This window comes from Tursiops truncatus, chromosome 9 (assembly GCF_011762595.2).
Source record: "Tursiops truncatus isolate mTurTru1 chromosome 9, mTurTru1.mat.Y, whole genome shotgun sequence".
Taxonomy (NCBI): domain Eukaryota; kingdom Metazoa; phylum Chordata; class Mammalia; order Artiodactyla; family Delphinidae; genus Tursiops; species Tursiops truncatus.
This window is the reverse complement of record NC_047042.1, coordinates 90164360-90180685: the sequence shown is the minus strand read 5'-3', so window position 1 is coordinate 90180685 and position 16326 is coordinate 90164360. Positions and strand designations below refer to the sequence as shown.

General features: G+C 38.4%; 1 protein-coding gene across 8 annotated transcripts in view; it reads right to left on the bottom strand.

The window, feature by feature from the left end:
• AKR1D1 (aldo-keto reductase family 1 member D1) overlaps window positions 1–16326 on the bottom strand; it is an 88625-nt gene that overhangs the window by 7544 nt on the left and 64755 nt on the right. For 5 of the 8 annotated variants that reach the window (XM_033863331.2, XM_033863334.2, XM_033863332.2 and 2 more), the window contains 3 exons: window positions 11809–11918; window positions 10960–11125; window positions 7693–7775 (listed from right to left, as the gene is read on the bottom strand). In XM_033863331.2, coding sequence (XP_033719222.1) covers window positions 7693–7775; window positions 10960–11125; window positions 11809–11918 — 359 coding nt within the window. Of the gene's footprint in view, window positions 1–4991; window positions 5177–7692; window positions 7776–9697; window positions 9958–10959; window positions 11126–11808; window positions 11919–16326 lie in introns of those variants that run through there. The other 3 variants (XM_004324967.4, XM_004324966.4, XM_019949636.3) reach the window with 2 other exon arrangements.

Sequence of the window (16326 nt, the reverse complement as noted above, 5' to 3'; positions counted from 1 at the left end):
GTTGTGGCTCACAGCCTCTAGAGTGTAGGCTCAGTAGTTTTGGTGCACAGGCTTAGTTGTTCTGCGGCATGTGGGATCTTCCCGGACCAGGGCTTGAACCCGTGTCCCCTGCATTGGCAGGTGGATTCTTAACCACTGAGTCACCAGGAAAGCCTGGTTTCCTGCATTAACTTATTTTCATTGGGGCTCGCTTGCCCATGTGTTTTAAACTCAAATACTAAAAGCATGGCAACCATTAGCAGTTTAATAATCTGAGAAAAGATAAAATACACAAGAAAAAAACATAGCTGGACAGTTTGTTCAAACTGTCCATGTAAAAGGTGGACAGTTTACTTCAAGCACTATAAACAAGGCTAAATGGATTAGTTTTCAGTTATATGCAATATATTGAAATTATGGCATTAGGAATCGGCACATTTTAACATCTATCAAGAAAGACTCTTCTGATAGCAGGGTTTCTCAATCTCAGCAAAAATTACATTTTGGCCCAGATAATTCTTTGTTGTGGGAGCTGTTCTGTGCATTGTAGGATGTTTAGCAGCATCCCTGGCCTCTTCCTACTAGATGCCAATATCACCTCTCCCCACCCCCACCAGTTGTAACAATCAAAAATGTCTCCAGACATTGCCAAATCTCTTAACACCTAGTTAAGAATCACTGTTTAAAAGAAAGAACCACTCACTCAAATAGCTCTTCTAATACTAGATGATAAAAATGTATAACACAGGATTATATGTCCGTTATATCCAACTCAATACTTTAAAATAGAATGTATCTTGTCACAATTCCATGAAATGTTGAAAACATTGACTGATGATATCTGAGCTCAGCATGATTAAAAGTAGAATATAAAAGCTAGAAAAAAAGCTCTAACACTAGAAATTAAACTAAGACAGGACCTCTTGTAAACAACGATTAAAGAAGAAAGCAAACCCCAAGCTCAGAATATCTGTAAAATTACAAAATCGACTTAAGAAATATTAACTAAAACAGTACTCAATGGACAATTCATTATATTCAATGTTTATATTACTATACAAGAAAAACTAACAAAAATCAATGAAATAAATATTCAACCTAAGAAGTTAGAAGTCTATGGATGAGTTATAAAAAACAGACAAGAGATAAGTAAAAGAAAATGAGATATGAATGAATTAAGAAACAGAAAGACAGAAGTAGTCAATGAATTTTCTTTCCTTTGGGAAATTTGGTCTAAATGAAATCCAGAAAAAATAAAAAATAACTTGATAAACCATTAATTACAAAACAAGACCATAGACATACAAAAGAAGAATTGCAAGAGGGAGGTGACCACATGTTTAGGAAAATTAAAGGAATTGGAAGAGTACGGGCGTGTATGAGAGCTCAGGGACTTTTGTTTACTGAAATATCCCAACTGCCAAGGATAGAGCCTACCATAGTGGCACACAAAAATCTTGTTGACTAAATGAACAAATATACCTCCATATGCTAAATACGTGACATTGATAAATTATAGAAGAAGATAAATTTGCAAAATTGATTTGAGATGAAATAGAAAATGTACAGGCTCTCTATTGACAGAGAGGCAATTCTCAGGTGAATTCCACCAATATTTTAGGAAATAAATCATTTAAATTTAATTTGTTCTAGAGTGGAGAGTGTGAAAGAAAATCTCACTCTCTCCTTTTAACAATGAAAGGAGCACAATTTGATAATAGAAACTAAAGAGTATACACAAAACTACACAATAGTCTTATATACGAATGTCAATAAAAAATGCTCAATAGTACATATCAAATAGCAACACACACACACAACACAGTTTAAAAACATATGTTCAATCATTTCCACTAGCTGCTCCTCTCTGACCAACATGTGACCAACTTCAGCAGGACATAAAGTGAGGGCTACCCAGCTCCAAATTGTCCTTTGGCAATTTTATCTCTTCCTGACAACCCCCAAGACAGAATTAAAGGGGCCCTCATGCTCCTAAGGATGCCACATAGTCTATGTAGGAAGATTTACCAATGGCCAGATTTAAGGGGGGACCTGAAAAGTCCATGTACTTTTGTCAAGACCACTGCTACTCCCACCATACCTCCCACCATATTCTGCATTTCAGCTCTCAATCTAGCTAAAATACCAGTGCCCAGAGGAGATTATCCTATCCCTCCTCACCCCTTGCCCCCATCAAGAGAAGTGAGAACTTGGGGATTTGGTATCTGGAGGTAGAAACATGGTGGGTACAGTTCAGATTCCGGGAGGGTTCACATGCAAGGACCAGGGCTCCACAAGATATCATGATTTAGTTACTAGTTTGGAATGGTCAGAAATTGAAGTCACCAGTGAAAGCTTGAAATTTTAAGGGAGTTCCAGAGAAATACCAAGCCTGGGAAATATAATTTACCTCAACCTTTTACATTTCCATAACTGTGGTCATGAAGTGTGCAGCACGTCGCAGTGTTGAAGCCTGCAGACTTGGGATTGGTGCCTATGTGCCTCTTGTGGCCTCTTCCAATAACCTCTGTGTCATTATGGAAGACAGTGCCTGAGGGAGGTCTTCCAAGGAGAATAGTCAGTGATGGGCAAACAAAAAACATTCTGCGGGCTGGGGCAGAAAGTCCTTGCTCTTCTGGTCCATGTGTTTTTATGGATCAGTGGGTACGCTGTTGGCCTCCTCTCCTTTTCCAGGCAGGTTATGTAACTATTGATGTATCTTACTCCATATTCCATTAGAGGCCTCTGATTAGGAAAGAGATTGATTTGGGTTAACAAACATCTTTGGGGTTGCAAAAGTCCCCAAGAAGATCAAAAATATTGGTCATCAATACCTGAGCTCAGTAAAGCATTGACTAAGTAAGGCCATTTTTACTGCTGGTGTCAGCTTGAGAGACTGGAAATCTTGACTGAGAGATGGTATATTTGCTTGCTAGGGCTGCTTGAACAAAGTGCCACAAACTGGCCACTTACATAACAGAAGTTTATTGCCTCACAGTTCTAGAGACCACAAGTCCGAGATAAAGGTGTTGGCAGGGTTGGTTCCTTCTGAGGGCTATGAGGGTGAATCTGGTCCATGCCTCTCACCTAGCTTCTGGTGGTTTGCTGGACATCTTTGTAAAAGCATCACCCTGACCTCTGCCTCTATCTGCACGTGGTGCTCTCCCTGTGTGTTGCCTGTGTCCAAGTTTCCCCTTTTTATAAGGATACCAATCATACTGGATTAGTGTCTACCATACTCCAGTATGACTTCATCTTACCTAATCGCATATGCAATGACCCTATTTCCAAATAAGGTCACGTTCTGAGGTACTACAGGCTAGTACTTCAACATATGAATTTTGGGGGCATACAATTTATCCCCAAATAGTTGGGAAACTTGAGAGGAATGAGAGTGAAGGGAGAAGTGACATGCAGAAACTCATGCAGACCAGGATCACTCTTTCCTGACCTTCTGTTTTCTGTCTCCAACTCTTTTTCCTCCATCTCTGTTAAGACTAAGACAGAATTCCCCTCTTCCAATCTTTAGAAATACATGTATACATTTCTCCTGACAAATAGTGGGACTCTTTTCCAATGCCTGTCTTTAAAAAATGGTTTGATAGGTGTGGTCCTTCTTCCACACCAGCCCCCTGAAATATTTTGAAGAGTTTTGACAGTAGAGGTCAGGACTTGAGTTTCTGTTCTTTCATTATGGTACTCCCTTTTCTTCCTATCTTCCCTATCTTCCCAGTGCTAAATGTACAGTAGGAATTCAACCAAAGGTCTCTAATTTAAATGAATTCAGATGATTCCCCCACCCCAAGCAACAAAATGGAGATTCATGTGGTAGAATAAATCATCATTTTTATTATTTCTTGTGAATGAGATATTTTCCAGAGAATAGCATTATAAGTATTCATATTAGAATTATTAGAAACAATAAGTAGAGATCAATTTTTTAAAACGATAGTTTCTCAGAAATGTACGTTTTCAGATCATGGAAGATTATAAGCAATTGATCTTGGACAAACATAAGTTTGTTTTGATGTTTTGAAGTTTTGAAGCGCTCTCTTGCCCTGTGAGAGTGACTTAATATGAATGAATAAAATATACTGCTCTGGCTGGACTGAAAATAGGTACATCTCTACTATGGAATTCTAATAATCATTTTATTCACTTAAAAAATTTACATATAGTAAAATTATCAGTGTTCTTTTGAACTTGCTACTTTCTCAAAATTCAGTTATCCCAATAACTTTCAAAGTCTTAAGTCTAATGATTCTATAAAACCTCTTCTTTCAATATGTTTCCTAAAGCTTCCTTTTTATATGTCTTCTTTGAAATAATGGTCTGTGGACTATTTTACAATACAGGGTATGCAGGTTGTCTCAAGCCACTTTGCATAATGGTGGTCATATAATGAATGGGGGCAGGAGTTGCAGGCAGTGTTAGCATAGATCACTAGCTTACTGAAGCTCAGGCCCTTTAAAACATGCAAGAGAGAACAAGCAATTATCCATCTTTCAAGCTGGATAAAAGCTACACGAACACACATTGGATGGAAACAAACAACAATCAAATCAGTATGGCTTTGTTGACCGCTGTGGTGTTTAATTAGCTCTATAGTAAGACTTTTCTATACTTAGCCCTCTCTCTCTACTCAAGGTGAAGCAAATCACTTCCCTGTTAATAATGCATGTGTGGATCTTACCTTGGCTGTGTCTGTATTACAGTCAATGGTCCAAACCATCAAGACCACTGCCAGCACACTGGCATGGTCCAGCTCTCCATCCTTGCTGTTGCCCTGTTAACTGCTAAAGAACTCAGACTACCCATGGCAGCAGTATCCGAATTCATGTGTTATTTATCTTCATATGTTGCCTTTGAAGTCTTTTCTAAAGCCTAATATTTTTCTTTCTGAAACCCAGAAGACATTGATTTAATAAAATATTAGCTGATAATTTCCAAGTTATTTCAACAGATTTAAACCTATTTTTTTCCCCCCACATAGCTAAGTCAAAGTCACTTACACTACACAAAAGTTAAGTGTGTCTCCATCACCATTTCATCTGAGGATAGTAAACTCCTTTGATTTCCATAGCTGGAGGAACCACCCAGCCCAAAGTCCTGGCACACATAGAGGGAAAATATCTGTTGCGGAGCTCTCTGAAGTCAGTATTCATCATGAAATGGGTATTCAGGATGGTCACACCACCTGCCAAAACAATTCCCCCAAAGGGAAAAAGTTCACTTCAAATGCTGCATGGCTGTATGTGTTACTAGCATTCTTTGGTAACTTTACCGACCATTCCCTCTTTCTCTTACTCATTCCATTTCTGTTTCGTGCCCATTCTCCTCCCCTGTTTCCCCTTAAGCCAGCACCTTTTACTGAAGCCCCAGATAGCACCCTGGGTGTAAGTGTGGGGTGGGGGGATTGGGGGGAGAAGGCTAGTTGTCTCCACATTAACATTTTCTTAAAACAAAAGCACAGGAGGTGAGCAATACCTGCCTACTTACACACTTTGTCCCAACTTCTTCCTCCTTCTGCTCTCTTGATATAAACTGCCTCCCATTTCAATAAACCACATAAGCATTTCTCTTCAAAACTCTATTATGGGGCTTCCCTGGTGGCGCAGTGGTTGAGAGTCCGCCTGCCGATGCAGGGGACACGGGTTCGTGCCCCGGTCCGGGAAGATCCCACATTCCGCGGAGCGGCTGGGCCCGTGAGCCATGGCCGCTGAGCCTGCGTGTCCGGAGCCTGTGTTCCGGGCCACAACAGTGAGAGGCCCGCGTACCGCAAAAACAAACAAACAAACAAAAAAACTCTATCATGAATCAGTGTCAGTCTCTTCTCAGAGTTTTTACTTGCCCCTATCACTAGGCCTCCTGAGAGTTGAAAGTTTGAGATTTAGAAAGTTGATGACCAGCAAAGTAAGTTTCCATGATGATGATGACAGTGATGATAATGATGAAGCTACCTCTTAAATAAAAATGGCGAAACAGTCTATAGAAGGACTGGAGTGTGTGTGTGCCTGTACTGAAGCACACCTAAGATTTAGTTCTCTGCAGGTACTATGAGCTTTAAATCAAAATATAAAACAAAACCAGAGAAGGCTCTCAAATATCAAGGATCAGCCAGATGAAAAGCAGCAGAACCTTGGCCCAGCATCCCTAAATGATACATTGTTTTGATCAATGGGGCCTAATCTTTGTTTCTCCTTGCTGATTTTTCTAGTTATTTCCAGATGTGATGAGTTATTTTCCCAGTGTTGCTAGAATTAGGTATTAAAAATGTCAAAGGTCAGGCTTCCCTGGTGGTGCAGTGGTTGAGAATCCGCCTGCCAATGCAGGGGAGATGGGTTGGAGCCCTGGTCCGGGAAGATCTCACATACCATGGAGCAACTAAGCCTGTGTCCCACAACTACTGAGCCTGTGCGCCACAATTTCTGAGCCCGCGTGCCACACTACTGAAGTCCGTGCGCCTAGAGCCCGTGCTCCGCAACAAGATAAGCCACTGCAATGAGAAGCGCACGCACCACAACGAAGAGTAGCCTCTGCTCACCGCAACTAGAGGAAGCCCGCGTGCAGCAACGAGAACCCAACACAGCCATAAATAAATAAATAAAATGTCAAACCAAATAATGTCACTAACCAACTGTAAAAAAACAAAACAAAACAGCATATTGGAGGATTGGCTATCTCTTACTATTTTTAATTTAATGATATTTATTCAATAGAAATAGTTTATCTTCAAGAGCTGTTAATTAACGTGTAAGGGTTAGTTCTGTGTTTGTGTTTACTTTTATGTTCTTGAGGCTAGGAGGTGCTTCTTGATTTCAAATAGTTTTTCCCCTGGAAAATTCACATTAGACAGCTGTTTATTAATTCAGAAATTGATTCAGAAATTCAGTGTCAGCATAGTCCGCACTTTCTGACTCATGAAAAATAGTGGGACCGATAAGATAAGCGCCCAAGCTATACGAACCATCTTAACGAGCATTTTCTAAATGCACACTCAAAGAGAAGATTGTAAAAAGAAGAATACTATCCAGGTGATTTCAAGAACTGGAAATATTAATGAAGAATGATTAAGAAGAAAAAATGTGGGTGTGTATGTATACAAATATATACGTGTGTATATATACATGAACTATATTCTTTTTTTTTATTTTTAAGGCTCTGTAATATTCAGAGAATAAAGGGTTACTTCAGTTGATACTTAAATTTGGCAACACTTCAAAGGAATTTTGCTTGTGGGAAGTCAGACAATAGGTGAAGCCAGAAGCTCCAAATCTTATAGGCAAACATTTGTCTAAAACTCAACCTGGTGCTCTTTCTACTGCACTCTAATGCCTCTCTCCCAGGAATTGTTCTTGTTGACAGCTTTGCTCTAATTTGTGCCCACTTTGATTTCTAAGGAAGAAATAAATATGTTGTTTGCATATCTGTGCTGCTGTTGTATTAACATAACGAAAACTGATTTAATTCTCCTCAATGTTTTTAGCCTGTGATGCCTTAACCTAACCAATGGGAATGTCATAAATGTCAAAAATATTCTTTTAAGCAAAAATGCAGGTTTGTAGGAAGTTCCTAATTCAGAACATGCTGCCCACCGGCCTTTACCCTTGTGCCTTCCATGGACATGGTCCCGGTTCATGAGAGCCTGTTGGTTGACGCTTGACAATCCAACATCACTGCACAGAACCTGATTAATGATCCCCCAGAACTCACATGAGCATTTCCACGAAGCGGACATTTTTATTCAGGTCTTCAATGCCCTTCATTTCTTCTTCAGTGAGAGAAAAGTCAAAGATCTGAAATAACAGAAACAAAAAAACAGACATTTATAATAGTAGAAGATGGGTCAAGCTTGGGATCAGGGAGTGAGGCCAGCAGTGGGAGCCCTTCAAAGATTTATGAACATCTCTGCAAATGTCTTAGAGGAGTTGGGCTAGTGCGGGGGGGCCACCCCACCCATGTGGAGGTGGAATTCTTTCTGCCCTTTGTCTTTAAGACAATCCTGCTGGGGACACCTTGCAAGAAATTTCAAATGTTCTGAAACAATACACATTCAGAACATCTCCTAAAAATCTAAAAGTGAAGAATTCTTATTATTTTGGTATAAGATGCTGAACTTTTGATTCTGGACTATGGCCTTCGTGCACTTTTTTTTTTTTTTTTTTAACAAAAATATTCCCTAGTCTCTAAATTTGCTTATGTATTTTTTTTAACTTTTAATTTGCTTTGGTTCATCATATTAATCCTTTCTCTTGTCATTTTTAATGTCTCTTTATCTACCTTTTAATTCTAATTACTTTTTCATTTTTTTTTTTAGCTTGTACAGTTTGTACCTTGGTTTTATAATTGTCCTTTATGAACATTTTAATAGTTTATTTTAGCTTATTTATATTTTTAACAGTTGATTTGTTTATAATTTCTCTTATTATTTTATCTTTCTATCCCTTAACTTTTAATTTAGTAATTTACATGCATACATTTTTTTTTTTTTTTTTTTTTTTTTTTTTTGCGGTACGCAGGCCTCTCACTGCTGTGGCCTCTTCCGTTGCGGAGCACAGGCTCCGGACGCGCAGGCTCAGTGGCCATGGCTCATGAGCCCAGCCGCTCCGCGGCATGTGGGATCTTCCCAGACCAGGGCACAAACCCGTGTCCCCTGCATTGGCAGGCGGACTCTCAACCACTGCGCCACCAGGGAAGCCCTACATGAATAAATTTTAATTGTAAAAGTAATACATGAATATATGCTTTTTGTAAAGAAATGAAACACTACAGAAATACATGGACATGTATGGAGTAAAAGAAACAAAAGTGCCTCTTGATACCCACCACCCCAGTGCTATTCCCCTTCCCACAGATTCCTTCCAAACATTCAACACAGCAACAGCAAAATGCAATTGTATCATATTTCTATTATTCTGCAGCTTTATCTCATTCACATAATATGTCTTGGTGATCTTTTCTGTCAAAATATATAGACTGACTTTATTTATTTAACTACTATATCCGTAGTATAGATGTAATACGATTTACTTAGTCATTCCCCCAAGCATTGTTTCCAAGTGGTCTTTTCAGAGCATTCTTTCCTTTGATTATTTATTATCCAAGAATTGGAGTTATGAGATTGTAGAAGGAAATTTATTATAACATAAAAACAGTCATGAATGAACCAGTCACTTATAAAAGAAATCCTTACAAGCTTCCTTTTTCTTTAACACCTTCCCGCACCTAGTAGGGCTATTTGTCACATGACCTCACCTCCTTCAGCACAAGAATAGGGATGTAGCCCAGGGGACCAATCAAGGTATCTTTTTCATTAGACACAGTGATTATTATGGGAGTAGCCAATGACCCATAAAAGGACAAGCAGGGATTGACAGAGACAGAAGCCTTTATCTGTGATCATCTTTACTAAATGTGGGTAACAGATTAACCCATATTAATCTGTGTGTGCCACCATGTGGAGAAAGGGGGTGAGGAGAACTCAATCCTTTTATAAATCATTAGAATACCTGTGTCCAGTCATGTCTGACCTACCCAGGGACTTCCCAGTTATGAGAGCCAATAAATTATGTCTCTTTTTCTTTGGTAAATTTGAATTTCATTCCTTCATGTGGTAGCAAAAAAGCTCTGAAGATAATTGTCTAATAGCATGGATGTCTTCCCATGTCAGTACTTATATTTTCACTTTATTATTTAAAAATGGATATAAAAGCACACATACTGTGTGAATTCATTTATTTGAAATTCTAGGAAATGCAAACTAGCCTATAGGGATAGAAAGAAAATCAGTGCTTGCTTGGGATTGGGGACCAGGAGGGATAGATTATAAAAGGGCATGAAGAGACTATTGGAGGTGCTGGATATGTTCATTATCTTGATCGTGGTGATGGTTTCATGGGTGTGTACATATGTCAAAACTTTTCCAATTTTATACTTTATGTTCAGTTCATTGCATTTCAATTACACCTCAGTAGAGTTCTGTTAAAAAAGAAAAATAAATAAAAATGCCTATATACTGTTTCATTGTACAAATATATCATAATTTGTTTTACAATATCCTATTGAAAATTGTTTCCAGTTTTTTTTAGCTGATAAAGTATGCTGTAATAAACATCTGTGTATGTGTGCATGAATATGCAAATACATCTATGGGAAAAAGATTGTTGGGTCAATGGACATGTATGTTTGAATTTTGATGGATCTGGAAAAATGACATCCTTCTCCAAATCTTACATCATTTTATGTTTCTAATAGTATTATATGAAACTGCCTGTTTTCCCACACACTGTTAACATTCTGATTATTTTCCTATCTGAGGGGATAAATACTATCTCATTTTTATCTTTAATTATGAGTAAGACAAAAAACAACTTACTTTTGAAATTTAAATTATTAACTGATGGGTAACTGATTAACTCTACATGGTACTTCTCTATGGCTGCATTTACCTAGCAGTTTATTCTTTGGAAGTAGCACAGTAAACTAATCACTCCATTGTCTAGTGGCCTCTTTTCTCACCTATATATATAATGCTGATTACAGATTACTTATAGAGGAAATAAAGGGGGTTGGCATTTATGAAGTCTAAATGATCCTCTTCAATAATTTCCAAATTTGTCCCCAACTTTTTCCAGAGCCATTAAGAAGGTGGAAAGTTGACTGTTATGAATTTCCAATTTTATACCTTCTATTCCTGCTGTGCTGGTGGGGAAGGGAGTAGGTGGTGTCCAGAGTCAATAGGTAAGGAAACAGAAGAAATAAGGGAGCTAGATAGCCTACAAGCAGCAAAGAAATCCCTGAATTACTAGGAATTGTCTCAAATTCAGCTAAAATTAAATCCAGGTGTGGGCGGAGGGGGTCGGGGAGCAGGTATAAAATAACATATGAAGGCATTGCAACTTTCTTAATAATCTGAACACAAAATTCTCTCTAAAAAAAATAATACCCTACTTTTTACATTTCCAGAAGCAGTTCTCTTACTTGAAAGTTTTCTTTGATCCTTTCAGGGTTAAAGCTTTTAGGAATGACAACCACTCCTCGCTGGATGTTGAAACGCAAAACAACTTGAGCTGCTGTCTTATTGTATTTTTTCCCCAGTGAGTTTAGAAGTGCATCCTTTAACAAAGGTGGGGAAGACACATTCACCCTTTAAAAAAAAAAATCGAAACATGCATCATATTTAGTCCGAGTAATGAGAACCAGTGGTTTACCAATCACCCTCCTCCTCTGACCCCCATTCACCTGGTAACCTATCCAGAACACTTCAGGTCACCTGTAACCAACTTCTCTGAGTGCAGAGTATTCAGAAGACTTGCTCTTAGTCTGAGAAGATCAAGACAGGCAGATTCAGAGCTGCCTCTTCCAGACGGTAAATAATATTGCTTTGATGGATCTTATAGAGAGAATGGGGTTGGAAGTAGGCATACAGGGGAAGGCAAGAAGACTGAAGTAGAAGAAACAAAGGCACAACTCTTGGAATCATCTTAGAGTAGAAAAATTTCTACTTAAGTCTGTGGAATGCATCACAGTAGAAGTGTTGCCACTGAATACAGAGATTTCAAAAATTTCGGAATATGGCCATAGAGACTCTTTGTCAAATAATAAGGTACTGGTAGGCACTTCTACAGGTAGAGTCTAATCAATTATTACAACACCTCAGTGAGGAAGGTTTTGTTAGCTGTAATTTGCATATGTGGAGAATGACTTGAAGAAATTACTTCCTTAAGATCACACAGCTGAATAGAGTCATTTCAGTCAAGTAATTTACATTAGCCTCATACTCTACACCAAGGAAATATACTTCCTGAGGAGACAGACAGCATTACTTACCAGGATGGATTCCTAGAGGTCCCCAAAGGGCTGTATGCAATAATGACAATGTCATGTTGTTGGCAAAATTTCAAGAGTTTTGGCTGGGTGAAATATGGATGGCATTCAACCTATGTGGTTGCATTGGAGAGCAGAGCACAAAATTAAGGGCTTTTGGATGAATGCAATTTTATATAGTTTGTAAAAAGTTCTTCAATAAAATCGACTGAAAAGTATTCTGGATAGCAAGGTAAATCTTACATATTTTTCCCAACAAGGAAGTTTACATTGTTTATATATCGGTGAGATGAATTAAAACAAGGTTAGTGAGGTCACCATCTGTGGGTTAATCCTAAAATAATTGGGGGACAAATTCAATTTTTACAGCTATCGGTTTAAAACTTTAAGTGAACAGATTCAATTATTTATAGTAAATATTCTAGCAAATACAATTTTCCATAACAAACACGCAGTCTCAAGGTTCACATTACAGTCTTGGTAAATAGAAGTGACATGTTGCAGAAGCCCTCTGTCCCTCACTATCAAACATCTATGAATATTTTCACAAGAGGTAGAGTGTGTATAAAACTAAATTTACAGATGAATTTTGTCTTCTTGGTGGAGAGTTCTTTACACCAAGTGTAGGCCTAGTTTCATTTTCTGTACCTTACTGACAGGATTCCTGCACTAAAAACACATGTGTCAACAAAAGTTCTTCTCAAAGTTTCTTCTTAAACATTATGGTAGTTTTTGACCTACGTGTTTGCTTTCTTTTTAATTAAAATCAACCAAGTCTTAATTAAAATATTTTAAGTATATAATTATTATTTTCACTATCTAAAGTATTAAATACTTGACAAGTTACATTTCTAGAAGGCACAAGAAAATGCTACTGATGAAGTGGAAAGGTAAACTGGAACTCTTAGAGGTGGGTCTTCTTTCCTTTTTCTAATTTGATAAACTTTCTTTTTCCCCCTTGTCAGTTTCTCCCATTTCTTCTTTTTCCCCTGCCCCCGCATAATCTTGATCCCTCCTTTTCCCTAAGACACTTTTGTTTTCTCTCCCACTTGGGAACATTTCTTAATTCTAAAAAGTGACACACAGTGTCCACAGTACAGTAGTCCCTAGGTATTCACGTAGGATTGGTGCCAGGACACACCCCCCACCCCAGCAAACACCAAAATCCAGAGATGCTCAAGTCCATTCTATGAAATGGTGCAGTACAGTGGGCCCTCTATATTTGCGGGTTCTGCATCCATGGCTATGGAGGGTGGACTGTATTTCTTTCCCTTACCCTCTCCCACTCCTAGCATCACTCTCCCCCTTTGGTCTCTTTCTCATTTTCTATCTTATTGGTACACTAATCTTTTCAAACAATTTTTTTCTTTTTTATCAGGTCACGTCATCACTTAAAGACTAAGTGTGAATTCCTTACTTTCGTGCCTGCCTGCCTGCACCAAACACATTTACTTTTCCCCACAGGGACTCCTTTCTAATCAGTTGGAGTGCTGTTATGGTCTCTGGCCTAAATATGTGTACGCACATGTGTATATAGCATGTGTATTTACCTATATACATATATATGTGTGTGTATTTGTGTGTGTGTATACATATATATATATAAACACAAAATGTATACATAATAAGGCTAATACAATTAAAAAACAAAACAAACAGGAATATCCATTCTGTGAACAAATTCAGGAGTTTACAGAAAGTTGCATTGGGCAACATACTAGAAACCCGTACTCAACAAAAATTTGAGTTAATGTAATATAAACTCAAATATATAATATAATATGTAATATAACAAAGATCTTTGCATAGATAGTTTTTTGATAAAAAACTTGAGGGCATATGGCTAAAGGACCACTCAGTGAAGGAAATTCTAGGGATGGAGGTGAGGGTGGGGGTGGGAGAGGGTAGGCTAACATGACCCAAGTGCGTATGACCTCAGAGAGTCACATTCCTTCTCTTCAGAGCATCTGTCTCAGTTTCCAATTACATATAACTTTCCTGACTTCATTAGTGTATGATCCACGAGAGCAAGGACTATATCTGTCTTTGGTCACTTTTGCATGCCTAGAACCTAGCACAGTGCCTGGCATAAGGCAGGTGCTTGATGACCATTTGTTGAATGAGTGAAAACAAGAGTTATACAGCAAGGACAAAGCCAGAATCTTAGGAAACATCACTCTTGATGCTGCAGACTGTTGTAGGCTGGGCTTCGTATGGGGTACAGCTGGTCATTTCTGGCTGGGAGCGGATGCTCAGTTTAAGGTAGAGGGTGGTGATGGTTCCTGATGTTGCAGGGCCTTGATGTCATCCTTATTTCTAAGGAGAAGGGTACCTAAGCACACTTGCCTTCTTCTTTGCTAGGGACTGCTTAGAGCCCTTTGTGAATGAGCCAGTGGAGCTGCAGTATTTACTTTTCCTTGTTTGCTAGGTAAAACCGATGTAAGTCGTCAGCGTCTTGGTGTGTCCGGGGTTTTACAACACCCTTTGGTAGTGCTGTAGTTTTAGATATCAAAATCTCACAGGGTGAAGTTAAGAAGCTGGACAGAATCCATGAAGGAAAATAGCAAAAGTCCTTTCATTAATTAACCCAACCTCTTCTGTCTTTCCATGAAAAACTGCATTGAATTTTCATTTCATTAATGAAGTCACTCAACAACTATTTACTAATTTCTGTGTCAGGACACCTGTGAGTTAGGCATGGTGAATAGGATCAGGAAAAGCTGAAGAATGTGGAAAGTTTCCTTACTCCTTCCCTTCTTCTTTCCTTCCCTCCGTCCCTCCTTACCTCCCTTCTTTCCTTCGTTCCTAGAGTTAGGTGTTGCAACTTTGTATGAGATTAAATGGCTTGAGATAGATCCACAGTCCCCTTTGAACTGGGCTGGGAGAGCACTGTATGACGCTAGGAAGGCTTTCAGACAGTCTAAGCCAGGGGCGGAGCCTGGAGGGACATTGCTTCAGATGGACATCATAGGGAGTACTAAGGAATCTTGGATTGCTCAAGCTCTGAGAACGACTATAGAGTGAGGTTATATTCTATGTCAATTTGTTCACGAAGTCAATGAAAAATATAAAATTTTGCAAATTTCACGTTAGATTTAGTCTAATGGGAAAATTAGTTTTGAAATACGTGAATTTTGAATCAGGCAAGCCTTCAGGTATGTATCCCTTGCACATGAAATGTGTCCACTCTGTCTAATGCCCAAAATATGCTCACCATATTCCTGGGTTGAAAGCTGCTCATTTTGTATCTCTGGAGTAGAGATGGTCCTACCAGGGCATAGGGTCATGGCTGGTGGCTGGGAGACCTGCACTTTGACCTTGCCAGCTCTAGAGTTTTGACATATTTTGCTTTCAGACACGACGGGACACATGAATAGGTTCAGGCTATGATCTTCCAACAAGCCTTGATTCTCTTTCAGGGTATATTTGTGAAGCTGATCGACATTCTTGTGCCAACAGATCAGGGTATTTCCTCCTTGGCATGAGGAAACACACTGTCAAATTTTCACTATTTTTCATTCTCAGGTCGAAAATCACCATCTGTCTCTGTGCATTTGTAAGAAGAAAGCTGCTTGTCACTTCAACATTTTTAGAACAAAATATTGTTCTTACGGGTGCAGGAAGGAGATGTGAAGGATATGCTGGGTAGGGGATTGGTTAGGAATAAAGGGATGGATTGAGATCAACGAGGAAGGCAAATGTTGTTGCTCTCTGTTCCTGAGAGCATATGATATAGCGCTAGCTGAGGTATCAGTTTGGAAGTGGTACTTCTAAATAGGGCAACACTTCTATTTAGCTGTGGGCTACTGTCATGATGTAGGTAATTCATTTTTTCTGTTATGAATCCTTTTGAGTTTCTAATAACAATGAATTCAACAAACAAGTCCACCATAATCCAAGTTTGTGAATATTTACCAGTTCCAAGAGCATTTTTTAGTGCAGCTTAATGTTTTATGAAGTAGAGGGAAGAGGATGTCATATCCCCATTTAACAATGGTATTTTGTTGTGATTATAAGAGTAATATATGCTCACTGCAGAAGACTTGAAATACAGAAAAGCATAAAGAAGAAAACAAAATTTACTTGTAAAATTCACAGCCAGAGATAGCCACGGTTAGCATTTTGATATATTTCTTTCCAATATTTGCACTTTTTAAATAATATAATCGCCTTCAAACTGTATTACGTTTTGTATCCTGGTCTTTCCACTTAATATCGTGGCCATTTCTCTTTTCCTCAAGAGTGATTCAAGAACATTTTTTGTTAAGATTTCACATATTATAAATGTTTTAAAGTTTATGTAAACATTCCCTGAATTTTTCATATTTATGTTGTTTCCTTTTTGGTGTTTTTTTTTTTTTTTTTTTTTTTTGCCATGATAAACAGTGCTGCGACAAACACACACATAAAGTGCTGTGACAAACACACATATGGGTGTTCTGATTTTTTTTCACAAGGATGGATTCTTAGAAATAGAAAACTAAACACTTTTTAAGACGCTTGCTACTTATTGCAAAATTG